At 39.5% G+C, this 17,110-nt stretch overlaps 1 protein-coding gene across 2 annotated transcripts; it reads right to left on the bottom strand.

Annotated features, from left to right (window-relative positions):
* Positions 1-4,929: 4,929 nt before the first annotated feature.
* bzw1a (basic leucine zipper and W2 domains 1a) lies at positions 4,930-14,098 on the bottom strand. Of its 2 annotated transcripts, none has more exons than XM_011481386.4 (12): positions 13,938-14,098; positions 10,967-11,039; positions 10,692-10,868; positions 10,526-10,620; positions 10,385-10,450; positions 10,172-10,307; positions 9,995-10,104; positions 9,750-9,920; positions 9,522-9,668; positions 7,789-7,927; positions 7,573-7,695; positions 4,930-5,561 (listed from the first exon to the last, which is right to left on the bottom strand). In XM_011481386.4, the coding sequence occupies exons 2-12, from the start codon at positions 11,028-11,030 to the stop codon at positions 5,530-5,532; spliced, it is 1,260 nt and encodes a 419-aa protein (XP_011479688.1). In that variant the 5' UTR covers positions 11,031-11,039; positions 13,938-14,098; the 3' UTR covers positions 4,930-5,529. The 2 variants fall into 2 exon arrangements, with proteins under 2 accessions (XP_011479688.1, XP_078795331.1); XM_078939205.1 differs by lacking the exon at positions 13,938-14,098 and adding an exon at positions 13,797-13,929.
* Between the last annotated feature and the right edge of the window lie 3,012 nt (positions 14,099-17,110).

Below are 17,110 nucleotides of genomic sequence, written 5' to 3'. Positions count from 1 at the left end.
AATGTAAGGGTGGGGTCATCTGGACCCCATAGGATAGCACAAGGGTTTAAAAAAAATAAAAAATAGCTGACGGAGGCTCCACCTGTCCATCACCAAAACGAACAAACCGCCAGTCACTGAGCTCAACAGAAGCCCACAGCAGGCATCATCCCGTCAGATATTTATATCCACCCCCAAAGATGGCACTAACCAAGGTGGTGGAGGGTGTCCGTCCATTACGGTGGACTCTGATGGGACGGGACACTTGGACTGTCCACTCAGCTGAAGGCCCATGAAGCACGCGGCAACAATTCAATTTAGAAAATTAAAAAAAACAACCAAAAAAAAGCTGAGGAGAGCCGGAAACTGATCATCAAGCTTTACCGAAAAATAAGCAGCACGTCAGATGATTTTGAATGATTGTCCAATGTTTACGTGTGTTTTACCAATATATGGGGGCGTCTTTGCCACACTTTTTGGTTGCTTTTTCACTTAGATGCCTCCATCGCCTCACGAGACCCACTTTTCCAGGATGGATGTGGGGGTTCCGTGTTGGCGCAGGACGCCTCGGGGTCCTAATATAAACCCTCCATCCTCTGGACCACAACAGGTGTGCACCCTCAAACTTCCAGGTGTGCACCCTCAAACTTCCAGGGGTGCATCCTCAAACCCTCCACGTGTGCAAAGTACAAACAAGCTACTAAATATCTTTAACATCCAGTGGGAAAAACACTTCAACTTGTTCAGAGATTAAAAACTGAATGAAAAACTTTTTAGAAAACAAAAAAACTTTCTCAAAATATAGGATAAAAAATTCCCATTTTTTATGCTATATTTTTCCAATCAAGGTCTTCATTACATAAGCCCGGAGTGGCCAAATTAAAACACTTATTTTAATTTAAATATTTCCTCATTTCATATTGGATAGTAAAACATTTCAGCATGAAAGATGTATTTGTTATGGTAATTCTACAAAAAAAAAGTATTTTCAAAATCCTAAAATTTCTGTACAACCAAAGAAATCTTTTCGATTAAAAACACTATATCTAATTTAAGGCTAAAAATATGTATATACTTACAAACTATATACTTTTTTGAAACACCCATAAACATTTGTAATCTAGGAAAGGTCTAATTTATTATTGCTAATATTCTTTAAATAAAGATTGACTATTTTCAGAATAATATTAAAATATTATCATAAAATATCAAATAATGACTAATATTAAGAATATTGTTCTAAAATATTTAAGTATTATAATATTTCAATGTAAAAAAATAGCTTTAAATTTCCTATAAAAATATTTCTTTTGAATTTCTAAAATTGTGTGTAAAAGAAAATATCCATATTTTTAGCCATTTCATTTAAAAGATACAGAATATTCTCTGTTGTGATTTCAACCTAAATTAACTCTAGATATAAATTCTTTTAATTAAATATCCTTAATGAAAAGCTCATTAAACAGCATGTATAATCAAATGTCTAATTTTAATTGTTACTATTTTATTTTGAAAACAGATTATTCTTTTACATACAAGTTTTTTTATCTTGAAAGAACATGTCATTCAAATAAACACTAGTTGGCATGGCGTCTTTAGGCTTCCGTAGATTTGACTAACTTTGCTGCGTTTTTGTAAATGTTGTCGATAGTAAAAGTGAGTGTTTGTTTTTTTTACAGCTCAGAGAAGGAGGGAAGTACTCGGCAGCCGTCTGAAATGGATAAGAGCTCCTCCCCATCCCTCACACCCCCCTATTTTGTTTACACACTGGACTTTTGTAAATATACTAGTTATTCCTAGAATTGTTCTAGAAAACGGACAAAACAGCCATTTTTGTTTAGGTTCGAGTGATTCCGGACCTCCGGACCTGTTTTGGTCGAGTCGTAACTCGAGCCGAAGCGTGAAGCTGCACCTGACGTGGGGCTATTTCGGTCCTGGTCATAGTACAAACTACACCCAGACAACCCCCCCACAGCATGTCTGCACACTAAAAAAGAAAAAAAAGTCTTGTCACCTTCAGTCACATGGAGGAAAGCGAGGAGCGGCTGGTGCAGGGGTTGCTGTCAGTTTAACCTCAAATACCGACGGAAGTTTCGAAGGTAAAGCAATTTCTGCCAGGTTCTACCCATAGTGGCCATCACTGGGAACTACAACAATAATTACAGCTCTGTATTAGAGGCAGGCCTTTCTTTCTTATAACTACTATAGATTTTCTGCAATGCCTATTTTAGGTCTCAACAGTTTGAGGTACTTTGATTTATTACTCAAATAACCCTTAAAAGCAGATATTATTTATATTGTTTACAAAATAAATTCCAATAACATGTGACATTTTAACTTTATACCTTCAAAAACCTGCTAATAATAATAAAGATACAACAATAAGGAGGTACACATCTGCTTAGGAGATGATTAAGATGACGGGACATTTGGACTGATTCCAAACCCAACAGGTTTGCCGTTTAGCTACTTTGGTATTCCACTCAGCTGTGATGCTAATCTATCCAAGGATATATATTATCTCTGGGTGAATCTAAAATGCAACTTAATTATGCAAAAATTAAAAAGAAAGCATTTTTATACATCAATACAAATATTTCGTAACTGCCGTGAAAAAAAAAAAGTCGCTGATCCTCTTTCTACTGCTTTTACGCAGATGATGAATCAAAATTTAACACATTACAACATAGCTTTTTAAAAATATTTTTGTTAGCATTTGTCTGAGAAAACTATACGTTAAATTTCTTGATTTTCCCATAATGCTTAGCAAAAAAATCCACAAAATACAAAAGACGGTTCACATAGAAGCTAACTTACTTACATTTCGTTTATCAGAATACGCAGCACCACAAATAGTTCAACCTCAACTTAACTACATAAAAAGTAAAATAAATAATTTATATACACTAATATAATATTTAGTAACGGTCTAAAAAGATGTAGTTGATCCTATTTTTTGCTGCCAAGCTTTACAGTGAAAATGTATGATATGACATTTTTTAAGCGATATTAAAATATAAACACGTTAAGTATTTGACAAAAATATGTTTATCCGAAATTTCGTACAAAAAAAAGCAAAAACTGTGAGATTCCGTATAGTTGTATTTAAGGAACCCTGAATGAATCACATTTAGCATCTTGATATTTTTCATTTTTATACGGCCAACTAGTAATTTGCTTTTTCTATACACTTTTTACATTAACTTGTACTTCAAAATAACCGGCTAAACACCATGCTCGCGTAAATATTTCACCTTTTTTATTTTTATAAATCAGGTTGGCAACCTTGAGAGTTCTCTGAATGTTTTAGGTTTTTAAGGGTGGTGGAAAGTTAACTGTGGCACTGCTGAATAAAACATTTATCAGGGTACAGTACTAGGTTTTGCACTAATCTGGAAAAAAATGAAAAGCAACAATTTTAGGACTGACTGTATCTCTACACATTTAGGACACAGTTCTTAGAGAATGTTGCACACTACCTCAGACCCGTTTTCAACTCAAAGGCCTACCTCTAAACCAAATAACATGACTGTACTTGAATGTACTTGAATGAACTGTTTGCACATAAGTTACTGACAAAAAAAAAATGTATTTTTGTATGAATTCAATAAAGAAAACCTGTGAAATCATCTGGAGTATTTGTAAACAATGTATATTTTACTTCGAATTTTTTTCCCCTCATGATTAAGAATGTAGCCTGTGATTTTTTTTATAAAAAAACTTTATAAATACTGTAGCTTTCTAACGATCAGGTGTACATACAAGGTTTTCATTTTCTCAAATAAAAAACATTGTGGGCACCATAATCCATTACAACTTTTTGTCCAAAATATAGAGTAAATTGTTTTCTTTCCACCCATATGTAACGGCAAAACAGACATATGCACATAAAATAAAACAAGAGAATGATCAAACAATAAAACTGTCAATGTGTATTGAGACAAATAAAGTTTTTAATTTTGAATAGTAATTCAGAGTAGGGTCACATTTTTAGTTTGAAAATTTAATAATTGTAAGATTAATAATTAAGGCATTTAACCCTAAAGCATCAGAGATGTTGCCAGCAACTTTGATCTAGCGTAACTCTCTGCTTGCTAACGCAATTAGTTAAATTCCAACACATACCGATGCGCATGAGGTTTGCGCTTTACACAACCTATGTTTTTCTGCTATTCTCTTCACAATTTGTCGAATTACATTAATTGCAGTTGAAAAGTTATCATGGCAGAAAGATTGTAGGCGCGTGTTGTCATGTATTGTAAAGACCAAATTGAATTTTGTTTAGGTAATTCTTAACATTTCCAAGTTTTTTCATATATACACTCAGAAACAATTTTTTGTTGATTTGTTGTAGTCAACCCTATTTCGGTATAACTTAAAAAAATTACGTTTTTTTAAAGAATCAACTTGGTTTAAAAGTAATAAATTTATAACGTTGTTGGCAACCTTACTTTGAACGCCCTGTCCACACCGATGTCCAGCGGTTGGAGTTCCGTCGTCAAATTTGCTTCGCTTGTTTATTCACACCGGCTGTGTGACGGGCCACCTCGCCTTGTTTCCACGGAAACTCAGCTGCGTCTTCTTTCCTCGTCGAAGTTTGTTTTCCAGCTTCCTCCACTTGCGAGCCATGGATTCATTAATCTTGAATTCTCTCGCCGCTGCTCTATTCCCATGTTCCTCCGACTGTGCTTCATAATCGTGAATCTTTGCAGCATTATCAGGGTCACCAAAACAGTTTTCTGCATAAGGCACATACTATTTGGGGCCGTCTTCTTTCACGTCCTCAGTTCTCCTGCCGTCCTCTTTACCGAAGCCACACAACACATTAGATAGACGCACAGCACCATAGGGGGCGCTGTATATTTTGGATAAAATGTACGACTTTATGGTTATGGTTGTGAAAGTTCGCTAATAAAAAAGTTTCACCTGAAATAAAAACGTAACAGAAAGAAGTGTTCCAATAATCTTTATTTCATAAAAAAGTCAATCGGTTTATATCAGATTAAAGAAAGTAGAAATCAATAATCAGGTGGCTGACGAGGCATTTTACAGGGGGGGGGGGTCGGGCTGTCTTCTGACCAGATCGAACTCGACAAGCAGCGGAGCTTTACTCAAAAAAAAAAAAAAAAAAAAAAAAAAAAAAAAAAAAAAAAAGATGGGAAGGACGAACCCGAGGGAAAACAAAACTTTGGCAAAACGGGGGAGGTGGTTTCCGGAGACGAGCCCGGATGAAGCGAACCCGCCACGAGTTCCCTCCCAGAGGTCTGATGGAATGATTCCGATTTGAAGCTCGTGGAGCAAAAAGAAAACAAAAGGGAGGAGAAGTTGTTGGTTCTGCGCCCGATTTGATCCGCTACACAAGCTGTCGTTTCAGGACTGCGCCCTTCGTTTTCTTTAAATACCCTTAAATATTGAAACAAGGTGAGACTAAAGTAGGAGGAGGAAGAGGAGAGTAAAAGGAAAACATTCTACTGCTCCCTGCTACTCCATGAAAAAAAAAAGGAAGTAGAAGAAAAAGAAAGAACAAAGCGCCGTCTGGTGTCGGAGGTTTCAGTCCGCCTCCTCTTCATCCGATTCAGACTCTACAGAGAGAGGAGGCCATTAGACGCCTTGGTTTGTTTCATTTATCCTTTTCTAGAGCTCCAACATTTAGAACTTTAATGAAACAAAAACTTTATTTCATGAAAAAGTTTCTTTTCAGCTCGATTTAAAACAAGCAGCTGCTTCAAAAACGTTTTTTTTTTCTTTTTGCTAGCTTGATTAGTTCTCGTGCCGAAGCAGAAAAATGGGTTAAACGTAGCAAACTACAAAGGATTTGAAACATTTTAAAGCAAAAACTGCTCTTAATTAGGAGAACAGATGGTAAAACAGGAAAAAAACAACGTTGGCTTGCTACTACTTTTCGGTTTAAGAATACAAAAAAAAAGGTAGGAGAAAAACGGGGGAGGGGTCAATGCTTTTGTGTTTCTTCATGCGGACAATAGACAAAATAAGTCAAACGCAACATCTGTCACTTAAAGGGCTTTAAAAACTAATCTACAAACATTTTTCAAAATTTAAAAGCAACATTTAAATTAAAAAAAAAGGCAAAAATAGAATTTTTTTGGGGATTTTAACAGCAAACATAGAAAAGATCAGAGAACTGCTTTAGTTTGCTTTTGTTTTTTAGTTTAAAAACAGACTCATTTATTTATTTCATGCTTTCATGAGTCAAGCGTAGCGGAAGGAAACATTTAAAAACTTCAAAAACACTTTGGGATTTGGAACATTTGAAAATACATTTTTTAGAATACCTGGGTGTTAGGATTTTATTTTATTTTTTATGTAGGAGAATAAGCGGGGGAGGGGTCTATCTTTTGTTTCTTTGTGCTGATGCGAGAAAAAAATAAGTCGCGGGAAATGTCATTTAAAGGCCTCTAAAAACTAAACTAGACTTGTTCTTTTTCAGGATTTTAAACACGATAATGCTAAAAAGCAAAAAGGAAAAAACACGGAAGGAAGCGGAGAAACTGTTTGCTGAAACGGTTTACTGCTGGTTTTGCGTTAACAAAACAATAAAAATGAACGTAGGGAAAAAGGGTGAGGGAGTAAAGTGTAGCAGCTAACGTCATTTAAAGGCCTTTTTTAAACTAAACTACAGTTTTATTTTTGGATATTCGAACACTAAAAAGCTAAAAACACGAGATTTTAACTGCATACAACACAAAAGGGGAAAAAGGGCAGTAATTTGATGCTAATCATAGTTTAGAAAAAAACTTAAGCGATAATTTTTTACTATTTAAGTTTAAAATATTTTTTTTGTTTAATTGAAACTGATCTAGATTGGACCCCATAGGAAAACCCTTTGTGTTTTTTTGGTGGTAAAATTAGTAAAACGTAGCAGGACAGCACATTGAAAGACCTTTAAAAAATAAATTAAAAATGTTTTTTTTAGGATTTCTGACATTTAAAAAAAAAAAGAGGCAAAAAATCGTTTCTCTTTTTTTTTTGAGAACAGATGAATTTTAACTGGAGACAAGCCAGGAAAAACAGAACTGCTTTAGTTTGATGTCATTTTCTGGAAAAACAAAACAAAAAAAAGCAGTATGTGAGAAAAAGAAAAAAAATGGGGGGAGGGGCCTAGTCTTTCATGTTTCTGCTGAAGCACACCTGGCTTTCATGTCCGTTGTTACCAGGCAACGGCAGAGCGGAATCTGGAGTTAACAAACTTAAAACACAAGAGTTTGGAAAGCAACTGCCCTCAAGGAGAGAAAACAAACCCGACGAAGGAGTCCAAACATTAAGGTGACCTTCACAAAGGTCACGTCAAACAGTATTTTCTAACCATTTTAGGCTCTTTTAAGGTCAAATTCAAGGTTATTTATTATCGAGATGTAGCTATTTCAAAATACAACTCCTTTTTCTTTGAAACATGTAAAAGTAAGAACCAAGAAAACTGTAGCTACATTTGAAGATATGAAAACAATTTTTTGCAGTTTCAATCTTTTGCAAGAACTACATACAGATTTTCATGACTTTTATTTTGAAGTTTGAACTGAAGTCTAAAAAAGGTCAGACAATTAAAGCAGTAGAACAATTCGGCCGATCGCTCACCTTCCTCTGCGTTCTTCAGCCACTCCACAAACTTCTTCATCTGCTCGAGGAACACGCTCTTCCCCTTGGCGAGGTGGGCCTCCGTGTACCACTTCAGGATGGCCTCTTCGCTCACGACGTCCGCTGTGTGGGGAGAGAGACGGCGCTGGCGTTTAGACTCCGCCCACATCGACTACTGGTCGATGGGGATGAAGGGACGGCCGGCGGCGGACAGACCTTTGTAGAGGAGCACCACGATCTTCTGGAAGGAGTTCATGAAGTGGATGTTGTCGTAGCAGTACTCCTGGATCTTCAGCAGCAGGCTGAGCTCCGACAGACCCTGGGAGGTGAAGGCTTTCAGCAGTGCGCTGTATTGCTGCACAGAGAAACAAAGAAAATGGGTCCAGGAAGACTGCGTTTTGGATTTTGCCGGCAAAGACGGTTGCACCTTTGTCCGGCTAAACCAGTAGTTCGTGGCTTTTACGGCTTTGACGATGGTAGCAGTAAATTGGTCCTATTTTCAACGCCATTAATGCAAATAAATGTGTTGCGGAGTCAAGCATTTATGCAGAGCTGCTTTACTCTGCGACAGAATTGGCCGATTCACATTAATCGTGTAAACCGCAGAAGCGTTGCGGTGACGACGGCGATGTCTCCAAAGCATTGATGTCCAAAAGATCGGCTATCATCCATTTGCCAAAGTAAAAATTTAACAAATGCCAATATTTTACGCAGATTGGTGAAAACAAAAAAAACAATTTTTTTCTTTAGCAAACTGCGCCTCCGCGGGCCGTAGTTTGGGGGGCCTGTTTTTAGGGCCCGTTGTTGTAGTTGACCCGGCCCCCTGAACAATACCAGAGAGAGACCCTTTTATTTATTTATTTTTTGCAGTTTTATATTTTTCGGCTGGCCACCTGACTGAGACTCATGGAAGCATGGAAAACAGTATCCCTGGTATTCATTCCTCATGTCAATAAAGCTTTCCCATAATGATTTTCCCATTGTAGGATAAATAAAGTTATCTTATCTAATCTAATATTGTTTGAATTGAAATGTGAGCCAAGCTAAAAATGTTGCTACTGCAACCTCACTTTGCCCCAGTCATAGAACTTGAACGTGACCCCGCCCCCCATCAGAACAGAAAAATTACAATAAATTACAATAATATTAATTCTGAAAGCAGGTATTTAACCTAGGAAGTTGATCAGAGAGAACAAACAGTGGTCTCTACTAGGCTAGCCCTCTGAAAACCTCCAAAACTGGATTCTAAGATTGTGCATGAACAACGGAAGCTTTATTTCTGTGAAAAACCCACAGAGATTTATTTGGTTATTAATTTTCTAAAAACTAAAATACTGTTACTATATACTTCCTGACTTTTTATCTAAAGAACCCAGAGAGGGTTATTTGTTTATTACTGATGTCATAGAGTCTTATTATATATTTGCTGATTATTATAATTTTTTTTTTTGGTGAAGAACCTAGAGAGGATTATTTGATATCATATTGGGTCATTAACACCCAATCTGGTTATGTGTGGCTTTAAGTTTACATTTAGGTACCCCTGCGACTGTTTCAAACTGACTCCAGCCCCCAATCAGAGAATGGAAACATCAATTGGCCCTCACTGGAAAAAGGTTTGGGGACCCCTGTGTTAGACGCTCGCATCCTATGTAGACGAGGGTCATTTGGAGTATATTTTTAAAGTATGTTGACTCTTATTTAAACTGCTGCCGTGAAATGGAAATTATGTTTCTGATTGTTTCGCTGCTTGTTCATGTTTTGCAAGTTATATCGCCATCGCAATATTGATCACTAATATCACATATCGCGATTCTTTCACATATCGTGCAGCCATAGTCTAGAGTTTTATTTTAATTTTATATTACCACTAAAGATGAAAAAAAGTCCGTTTGTGAAACATGTCTGTTGTTTAGATTAAACACCCAGACCGCCGGGGCGACGCCCACCTTCAAGTGTTTGATGGCTTGTTCGGTCACCAGCTCCTCCTTCTTGTTCCACTCCACACAGCTCATCACGCTGGTCCAGATGATGCTGATCATGGCCTGTTCAGAGAGGTTGGCTTTCTTCATCTCCTCCCTGGTGTAGGCGATGATCTGACGATGACAGAAAGGTGGGTTCCTGGAGCGGCGGCGGCACCAGCTGGTGGCTTCTGTTCAGCCTCAGACGAGCCCTACCTCCTTCTGAGGGTCACCGCGGCCCATCATCTCCTGGAGCTCCTTTTGGAGCTCCTTGCGGGCGCCGATGGATTGCTGGTTGCGGGCAAAGTCGGACAGCTCCTTCAGCCCGGCGTCAGTGAAGTACTTCGAAAAATGCTCGCAGCTCCGTTTGTTGGCAGGAAAGAGTTCCTGCGGGGAGACGAACCCAAACGTGTCCAACTGAACCCAAAAGCTCAGAGCAATCGCTTTAAGAGGGCGCTTACCATCAGCCGGTTGTCCATGCCAACTTTACGAAGACTGCCAGCGACAGAGTTTATGTCTTTCTCCGCGATCCACGACTTGAACAGTTTGACAGCGAAGGCTGCGGAGACTCCTGCGGCGAGGAGAACAGGGTCAGAACCTTTGCACGCTTGCCAAATGAAGGGGCGCCGAAGCCTCACCCTCTTTGACGAGGTTCTCGTTGAAAAGGCTGCTCAGGATGGAGGCCGAGATGTTGCCGTTGGCCAGCAGGATGCCGGTCAGCATGGCCAGCTTGTTGCGCTCAGACTCGGTGAACCCCTTAAGGAACAGCAGCAGCTGCGGACGCAAAAGGTCGGATTGGTTTTTACCGCGTACAACCCAGCGTACGGTCTACTCTGGCAAATCCAGCTCACCTTCTTTATCTCCTCTTCGAACCCCTTCTCCAGGTACTTGTAACGCCTGATCAGCTTGTTAAAAACCTTTGTGAAAGAGTAAACCAAGTGACCAAACATTTCCAAACTAATTTCTGCTGGAGGGAAACCGTCTCTGCTCACCTGAGCATATGCTTGCATTGTCTCCAGGTCTTCTTGTGCCCTAAAGAGGCAGAACTCGGTTCGGGTCATGTCGTCGGACAGCGTCCCGCCCGGCGCTAAAAGGGGCAGACATGTTAAGATCGCTCAGATTCCAACCTTAGTTCCCCATAGGTGCGCGGCGACTTACCCAGCATCCCGCCGGCCACCAGGATGTCGAAGAGCGTCTCTGCATACCGGCGGTAGTCGAGCTTGGCACCAGAGGCATCGAGAAACTTTGCGACCGCTTCCAAATCAGTGCCAGTTTGATTCAAGCCTTGTACGATACTTTCTTGAAAGTGGGTAGGGTCAAATCTCTCCTTTTCATCTGCAAACGGCAAAACACACAAAAGGTGAGCTACATACAAAAATAAATAATAATAATAATCGGGGAAAACTGGGAAGATCTGCGATCTTGGCACGCACCTCTTTTCCTCGTTTTGAAACGCTGGCCGGTTAGCGTTGGCTTTTGCTGCTTTTGATTATTCATAAAAGACACCTTTGAAGACACAAAACAGTTCAAGTTTACGGTCTTTTCCTCACTTTGGCCATCTCTGAATTCACGCCCTACTTCCCAGTTACCGCACCTATCTAGGGCGTTTGCCATTTTGTCGGGTTGTCTGAATCTACAATTCCAAAATCTGGTACACTGGAAATTTTCCTAGAAGTCTGTGCATTGATGCTCAAATGATTGGCAAACATAGACCACAATGCATTGTGTTTGAAGTATTTGGCATTTGAAAAAGTAAATGCAAGTTCGTAAAATATACAATCTTCATAAAATATTTGCATTTGATGACATCATACTTGCAATTAAAGAAAAAAGTTGCTAGTATGTGTCCGAATTACGTTAAAATCATGCACAAGATAGTCCCGCACTATACAGTCTTTAGAGCTTAGGGAGTAGTGCATCCGAACAAAGTGTACAACTCCAAAATCCAGGGCCCCAAACAGTATCTGTGGAAAAACTAGTCTGCTAACATTTTGCGTTTGAACGACGTCATTTAAAAAATGACGAAAACAAGTTGCGATAGGGAGCTAACCAATAAATGTTCTTTAGGGCATCGGTGACTTCATATTTATAGTGTTAATTTTGTCGTTTGGAAGTTAACGAGTGAATTCCAACTTTTTGAAAGGGTTTTTAGGCTTGGTGGCTAGTATCATCATTAGCTTTAGGGGCGGAGTTTACCCCAGTGTTTTTACAATTTTTCAACAACCGTTACAGTTGAACGTTTTATCGCAATTCCAACAGAACCTGAAACGCAGAAAAGCAGCTTAGCGCTAATGTAGAACACTTTACAGTGGTGAAGTGTTCACGCAAATAAATAAAAAACAAACGAAGAAAAACAGTTAGACGAGGGAGCTAACCTATAGGTATACTTTGGAAACTGCATAGTAGTAGATAGCATTAAAATTCAGGTCCCGCACTTTATAGTTTTTTTCTGGGTAACCAGTTAGGCTAAGCGGGTCATCCTGACATTCGTTTTAGGGAGGAGTCAACCCTTTAGAGCAGTGTTTTTCAACCAGTGTGCCGCGGCACACTAGTGTGCCGTGGGAGATGGTCAAGTGTGCCGTGAGAAATTGCCCTCATTAACTGATCTAAAAGCAATTACCATCTCCAGGAAATCAGCTCTTTGTTCATCCAAACAGGCCCTGATAAAACACTGAGAAGTTAAGAATATGAAATATCATAAAATTATTTTTTTCTTTGTGTTTATATGATTCTATTAAAGACATTTTGATAAGAATAACGGGATACCGCGATTTAGCTGCAGCTATAAGTGTGTAAGGAAAAGTCCCGGCCCTTTAACTGTCTCCACCAATCATTCTTGAAGGCTTAATCACATGTCATCAGTCTGACCAATCAGAAGTGGTTAAAGTATTCACTTCCTTGTTTCGATTTAGCGCAAAAAAGTCTCTCTGTTCTAACAAAAATACCAGCTAAAGCTCGTTTTTAGCGGTGTAGCTTTCCACAGAATCTGGTATCAGACCGTGGAACAAGTGAACAAAACCATGAAGCTCAAAGACGCTGGTCTTTCTGCGGTCGGCGGATTACGGGCACTACATCTCCCATGATGCAGTAAAGTGACTGTCTTAGCGCACAATGAGTCTCTCCTCTTAACGTCTTAAAACAACGAACACACATCAAACAGTTTTTGAACCTTTTGACTTAATTTTTAATACATCTTTTAGAAAAAACAGCTGCGGCTTCCAGCATTTTCTGCAACAATTATCACAAAAATGCATGTGAGATTGCAGAGCGGCTGTAGATCAATACAGACTGAGCTTTTTCTTTTTTTTTTTTATTTATCTATTTTTTTGGATGCTGGTGTGCCGCGGGATTTTTGTCAAGGTTCAAGTGTGCCGTGGCCCAAAAAGGTTGAAAAACACTGCTTTAGAGCCAGATCCTTAGCTAATGCTGATGATCAACCATTTTTCGCAATTTAGTTCCAATGGCATCTGAAGCGCCAAACTTATTAAAATATTAATTATGATTATTTCATATTAATTATGATGTAAATCTGCTGATTTCGGCAATGTGGAAGCCACGCTAGAATAAGCAGATTTAGGTTGGTTAAATTGGTTAAATGTTGATTGCTAGGTAACTGTACCTATTCTAGCAAAAATAAATAAATAAATGAATAAAAAATCTGCACATAAAAACATGCTTTTAGAGCCACTGAGTAATTATTTTAAAGTAGTGACAACTGTGCACGTCATTAGTACTCATCTGTGTTGTGCATCTTTAAACTCATAGTTTAAAAATGTTTGTGGGCCAGATGGATTTGGTACAGTCCAGGTGAGCGTGATCAACCTCCCACGCGACAGGGGAGGAGCAGCAAACACAGACAAAAGGCGAAACGAGGAGGTACAATGGAGGCTGGTTCGTGATGTCGAGGAGTTTCTGCACAATCACGAGCACGCGGGCCGAAAATGGTGGCAGACAGTTCTAATACGATCTCAGGTGTTTTCATTATTCTGATATTTAGTCAGATTTATGACCGGTTGATCGGGATTAGCCGGTAGCTAATTGACTCCGGGCCTCACCACGCGCCCGGCCGAAGCCACTTTTCCGGGCCCGTTACCTGCTTATTAAACCGGCTTAACCCAGACCACACTAGCTTGTTGTTGTACTTGACAACTGTTGAAATACATTTACATTTTTACTAGAAATACAACCCGCTCCCAAAAAACACAACGCAGTTATACTCTAAAATCACGCGAGTGTTCGAGCCGAAAAGATGCTAACGCTTACGTTAGCTGTAAAGACTGAAGGCAACAAATTCGCCCTCCAGCCTTTCGGCTATTAGCTAACATTCCCACATTGGAACCCCGCGTGCGGTCCTGCCAACCGTCGCACAGCGACACGGACGCGCGGGAAAAGGCCGGCACTCACCGAAATTACTGCAGATAAAAAACGGTTGTTAACCAGGTGAAGAGAACGTCGTGTCTAAGCGGTCCAAACAAAAAGACCTTCCCGTCAGGACTTCCGCAGGCTCCGCCTGCCGCGCATGCGTATTTGAAAAAGGGGGTTCCCCTTTAAAAAAAAAAAAAGATAAACTGAGATCAAAGAGCCTACTTTTATTTTATGCATCTCTTTGATCCTTGTAAAAAAAAACAACGTTTTGTTTCTTTGAGTTCTATAGTCAAGTAAACATTCATTTATCTATTTTTTACTTAACTTTATCAAACCCAACCCCCACAATTCACCCATGAAATTGAAGCCAACAAATGTTGCACTTCCTCAGCTGACCAGTAAAGGGCGGGTTTCATTAATTCTTATCGTAAATTTCAATTTATATATAAAAAAAAAATGAAGTCTGGCTACATAAACCTGTTGGAAGCTTTATTTAAATTAAAACAATTCTGAGATGACAGGTGTGTGTGTGATAATTTACGACATTTACTACATATATATATATATATATATATATATATATATATATATATATACCTCTGTTTTCAATTTTATGAGATGCATAAGGGTTTAAAAAGTTATATTCTTACAAAATTTGACGAGCTTTATAAAGGTGATACATATTGCAGTTCCTCACCTGACCACTGGAGGCTGGATTCACTAAAGGACCGTTCATTCTCACTAGTTTCCATAGTAAAACATTCAATTTGTTGAAGAGCATGTCAGGCCTGGTCACACAAACCTGTTGGATGTTATTTTGCATTTTATAAAGAGATGACAGCTGTCATCAGTTGGGCACAGGAGTGTAAACAGAACAGAGTGTGAAACTTGGCAGCGGGACTGCCACCACTCGTCTCTCATTGGTGACTCCTTCGTCGGACGGCCAGCAGGTCGTGGTCTTCCAGAGTCGTCTCCTGTGCCGCACGGTGAGCGTCACTCAGTTTTCATCGTTCGAGCTTCAGGTGATCAAAGTCGGGGACAGGAACCTTCTGTACTGTGCTGTTGTCTACCGTCCACCTGGACCAAACAGCCTCTTTTTAAAGGAGTTCAGCGACTTTTTATCCTTCACTGTGAAGCCGTCTAACCTGATCGTCGTTGATGATTTTAACATGCACATTAATGACGACTCTGACCTCTTTGCCAGAGGTTTCAGCAGTCTCATGGACTCTTTTAATTTCATTCAGCATGTGTCTGGGTCCACACATGTTCACGGTGGCACACTCCACCTTGTTTTTACTTTAGGTGTACACATTGACTCTATTTTCTCTGAGGACATTTTTATTTCTGACCATCATTGTATTTTTTGAACTTGTCTTTTCCTGTGTTGCTCTTGCGTAGAGAAGTTAGCTCTCGCACCCTTAATTCCTCCTCGGCTGAGAGCTTTTCTAACGGTTTTCATCTGGTCTTCTAAGTCAACTCTTTATTATGTACTTTTAATAGTTACTGTCGTTCCATCTTAGATGAAGTCTGTCCTATTAAAACTAGACTGGCCCCTGTCACAAAGGTTTCCCCCTGGATAAACAACAGCATTCGCCGTTTGAAATGATCTTATGGAATAGTTGAACGCTTATGGAAAAGAACTCACCTACTTGTTCATCTCCTTGAGGATCTCTTAGTTTCTTTTAACAGTGCTGTTAGAGATGCGAGGGCTGCTTACTTCACTAATCTCATTTCTAAAAGCAGAGGTAATCCTAAAGTGCTATTCAACACCATTAGCGATATTGTGATGCCCAGTCCACCTGCCGTTCCAGTCCATTCAAATGATTGTGATAGGTTTTTATCATTTTTTATTAACAAAGTCAGAGAAGCTCTCTCTGTCACACAGCTGGTCTTGGTTCTGTTCCTAGGCCACCTGTGATGTTAGACACCTTCTCACCTGTTACTCTCCCTGAGCTAGTCAGAGTAGTTGGTACAATGAAGTCATCCTCTTGCTCTCTCGACATGCTGCCAACATCTCTGCTCAAAGATGTCTTCCAGTCCATCTGTCCCAGTGTCCTGTCAATAATTAACTCGTCCTTGCTGTCTGTTCATGTTCCTGAAAGCTGTCCTCTCCTTAAAAAACCTGGGCTTGACCCCTCGCTCTTGAGCAGTTATAGACCCATTTCTAATCTTCCATTCATGTCCAAGATTTTAGAAAAAGTTGCCGCTAAACAACTTACAACTGCTGTCGACAGTGATGGCATTTCTGATCAGTTTCGGGCAGGTTTTCGCAGAGCTCTCTCCACTGAAACAGCCCTTCGTAAACCCTTGTGCTATCCTAGGCACTTTAACATTGGGAGTGGGGTCATCTAGACCCACTAGACAGTGCTCTGAACCTTTTTTCTTCAATGATTTGTGATCTTCAATGGTGTCCATGGATTACATGAAATCTTTCCACCTTTATCCACCTTTGTCATGGTAGGGAGAACACGTCAATGAAAGGGAGGGGTCATAGGATAGCACAAGGGTTGATTTAAAAATCTAGGTTTGAACATCCAGAGCTCTTAATAGCCAAGCACAGGTCGATAGAAAAGACCTATTGCAACCGTCCACTCCCAGCAGGTCCCTGAGATCATGTGACCACGGTCTGCTGGTTGTTAAAAGAGAACCCGGTTAAAAACTAAAGGTGGCAGAGGTTGTGTCCGAATTCCCACCCTGACCCCTAACTACTAAAAAAACTATATAGTGCAGCACTATGTAGTGCCCTGAATTTTAAAAGCAATTCAGACACCATGCTCACTATTTTTTTAACAGCAGATATGACGTAATGGATTTTACAAAGTTAAAATCTTATTGATATGAGCTTTTTGTGATAATCATTAATAAATCCACGGTCTTCTGAAGATAAAAACGTTGATAGTTTATGAAAAAAATAAGTTTAATTACGTTTTTTTGGTAAATAGTTCCAATGCAATGCATTGTAGGGTATATTCGCCGATCTAGTGAGCATCGATGCACACTGGGTTTTCGCAGAGACTTCTGGGAAATGTCTAGGGAACTCGATTAGGGAATTGTTTATTCGGACAGCACTACAAAATGAAGAACGCACTATATTGGGGTTAGGGTGGGAATCCGGACACAGGCAGAGCCTTTGCAGCAGAGGCTCCATCCCTCTGGAACTCCCTTCCTCTCTGCCTCAGATCTGCAGACTCAGAGTTTTCTTTTAAAGAGCA

The sequence above is a fragment of the Oryzias latipes genome, chromosome 2, assembly GCF_053564925.1.
Source record: "Oryzias latipes strain Hd-rR chromosome 2, Olatipes_Hd-rR_3.1".
Lineage (NCBI taxonomy): Eukaryota > Metazoa > Chordata > Actinopteri > Beloniformes > Adrianichthyidae > Oryzias > Oryzias latipes.
This window is presented reverse-complemented; position numbering and strand designations above follow the sequence as displayed.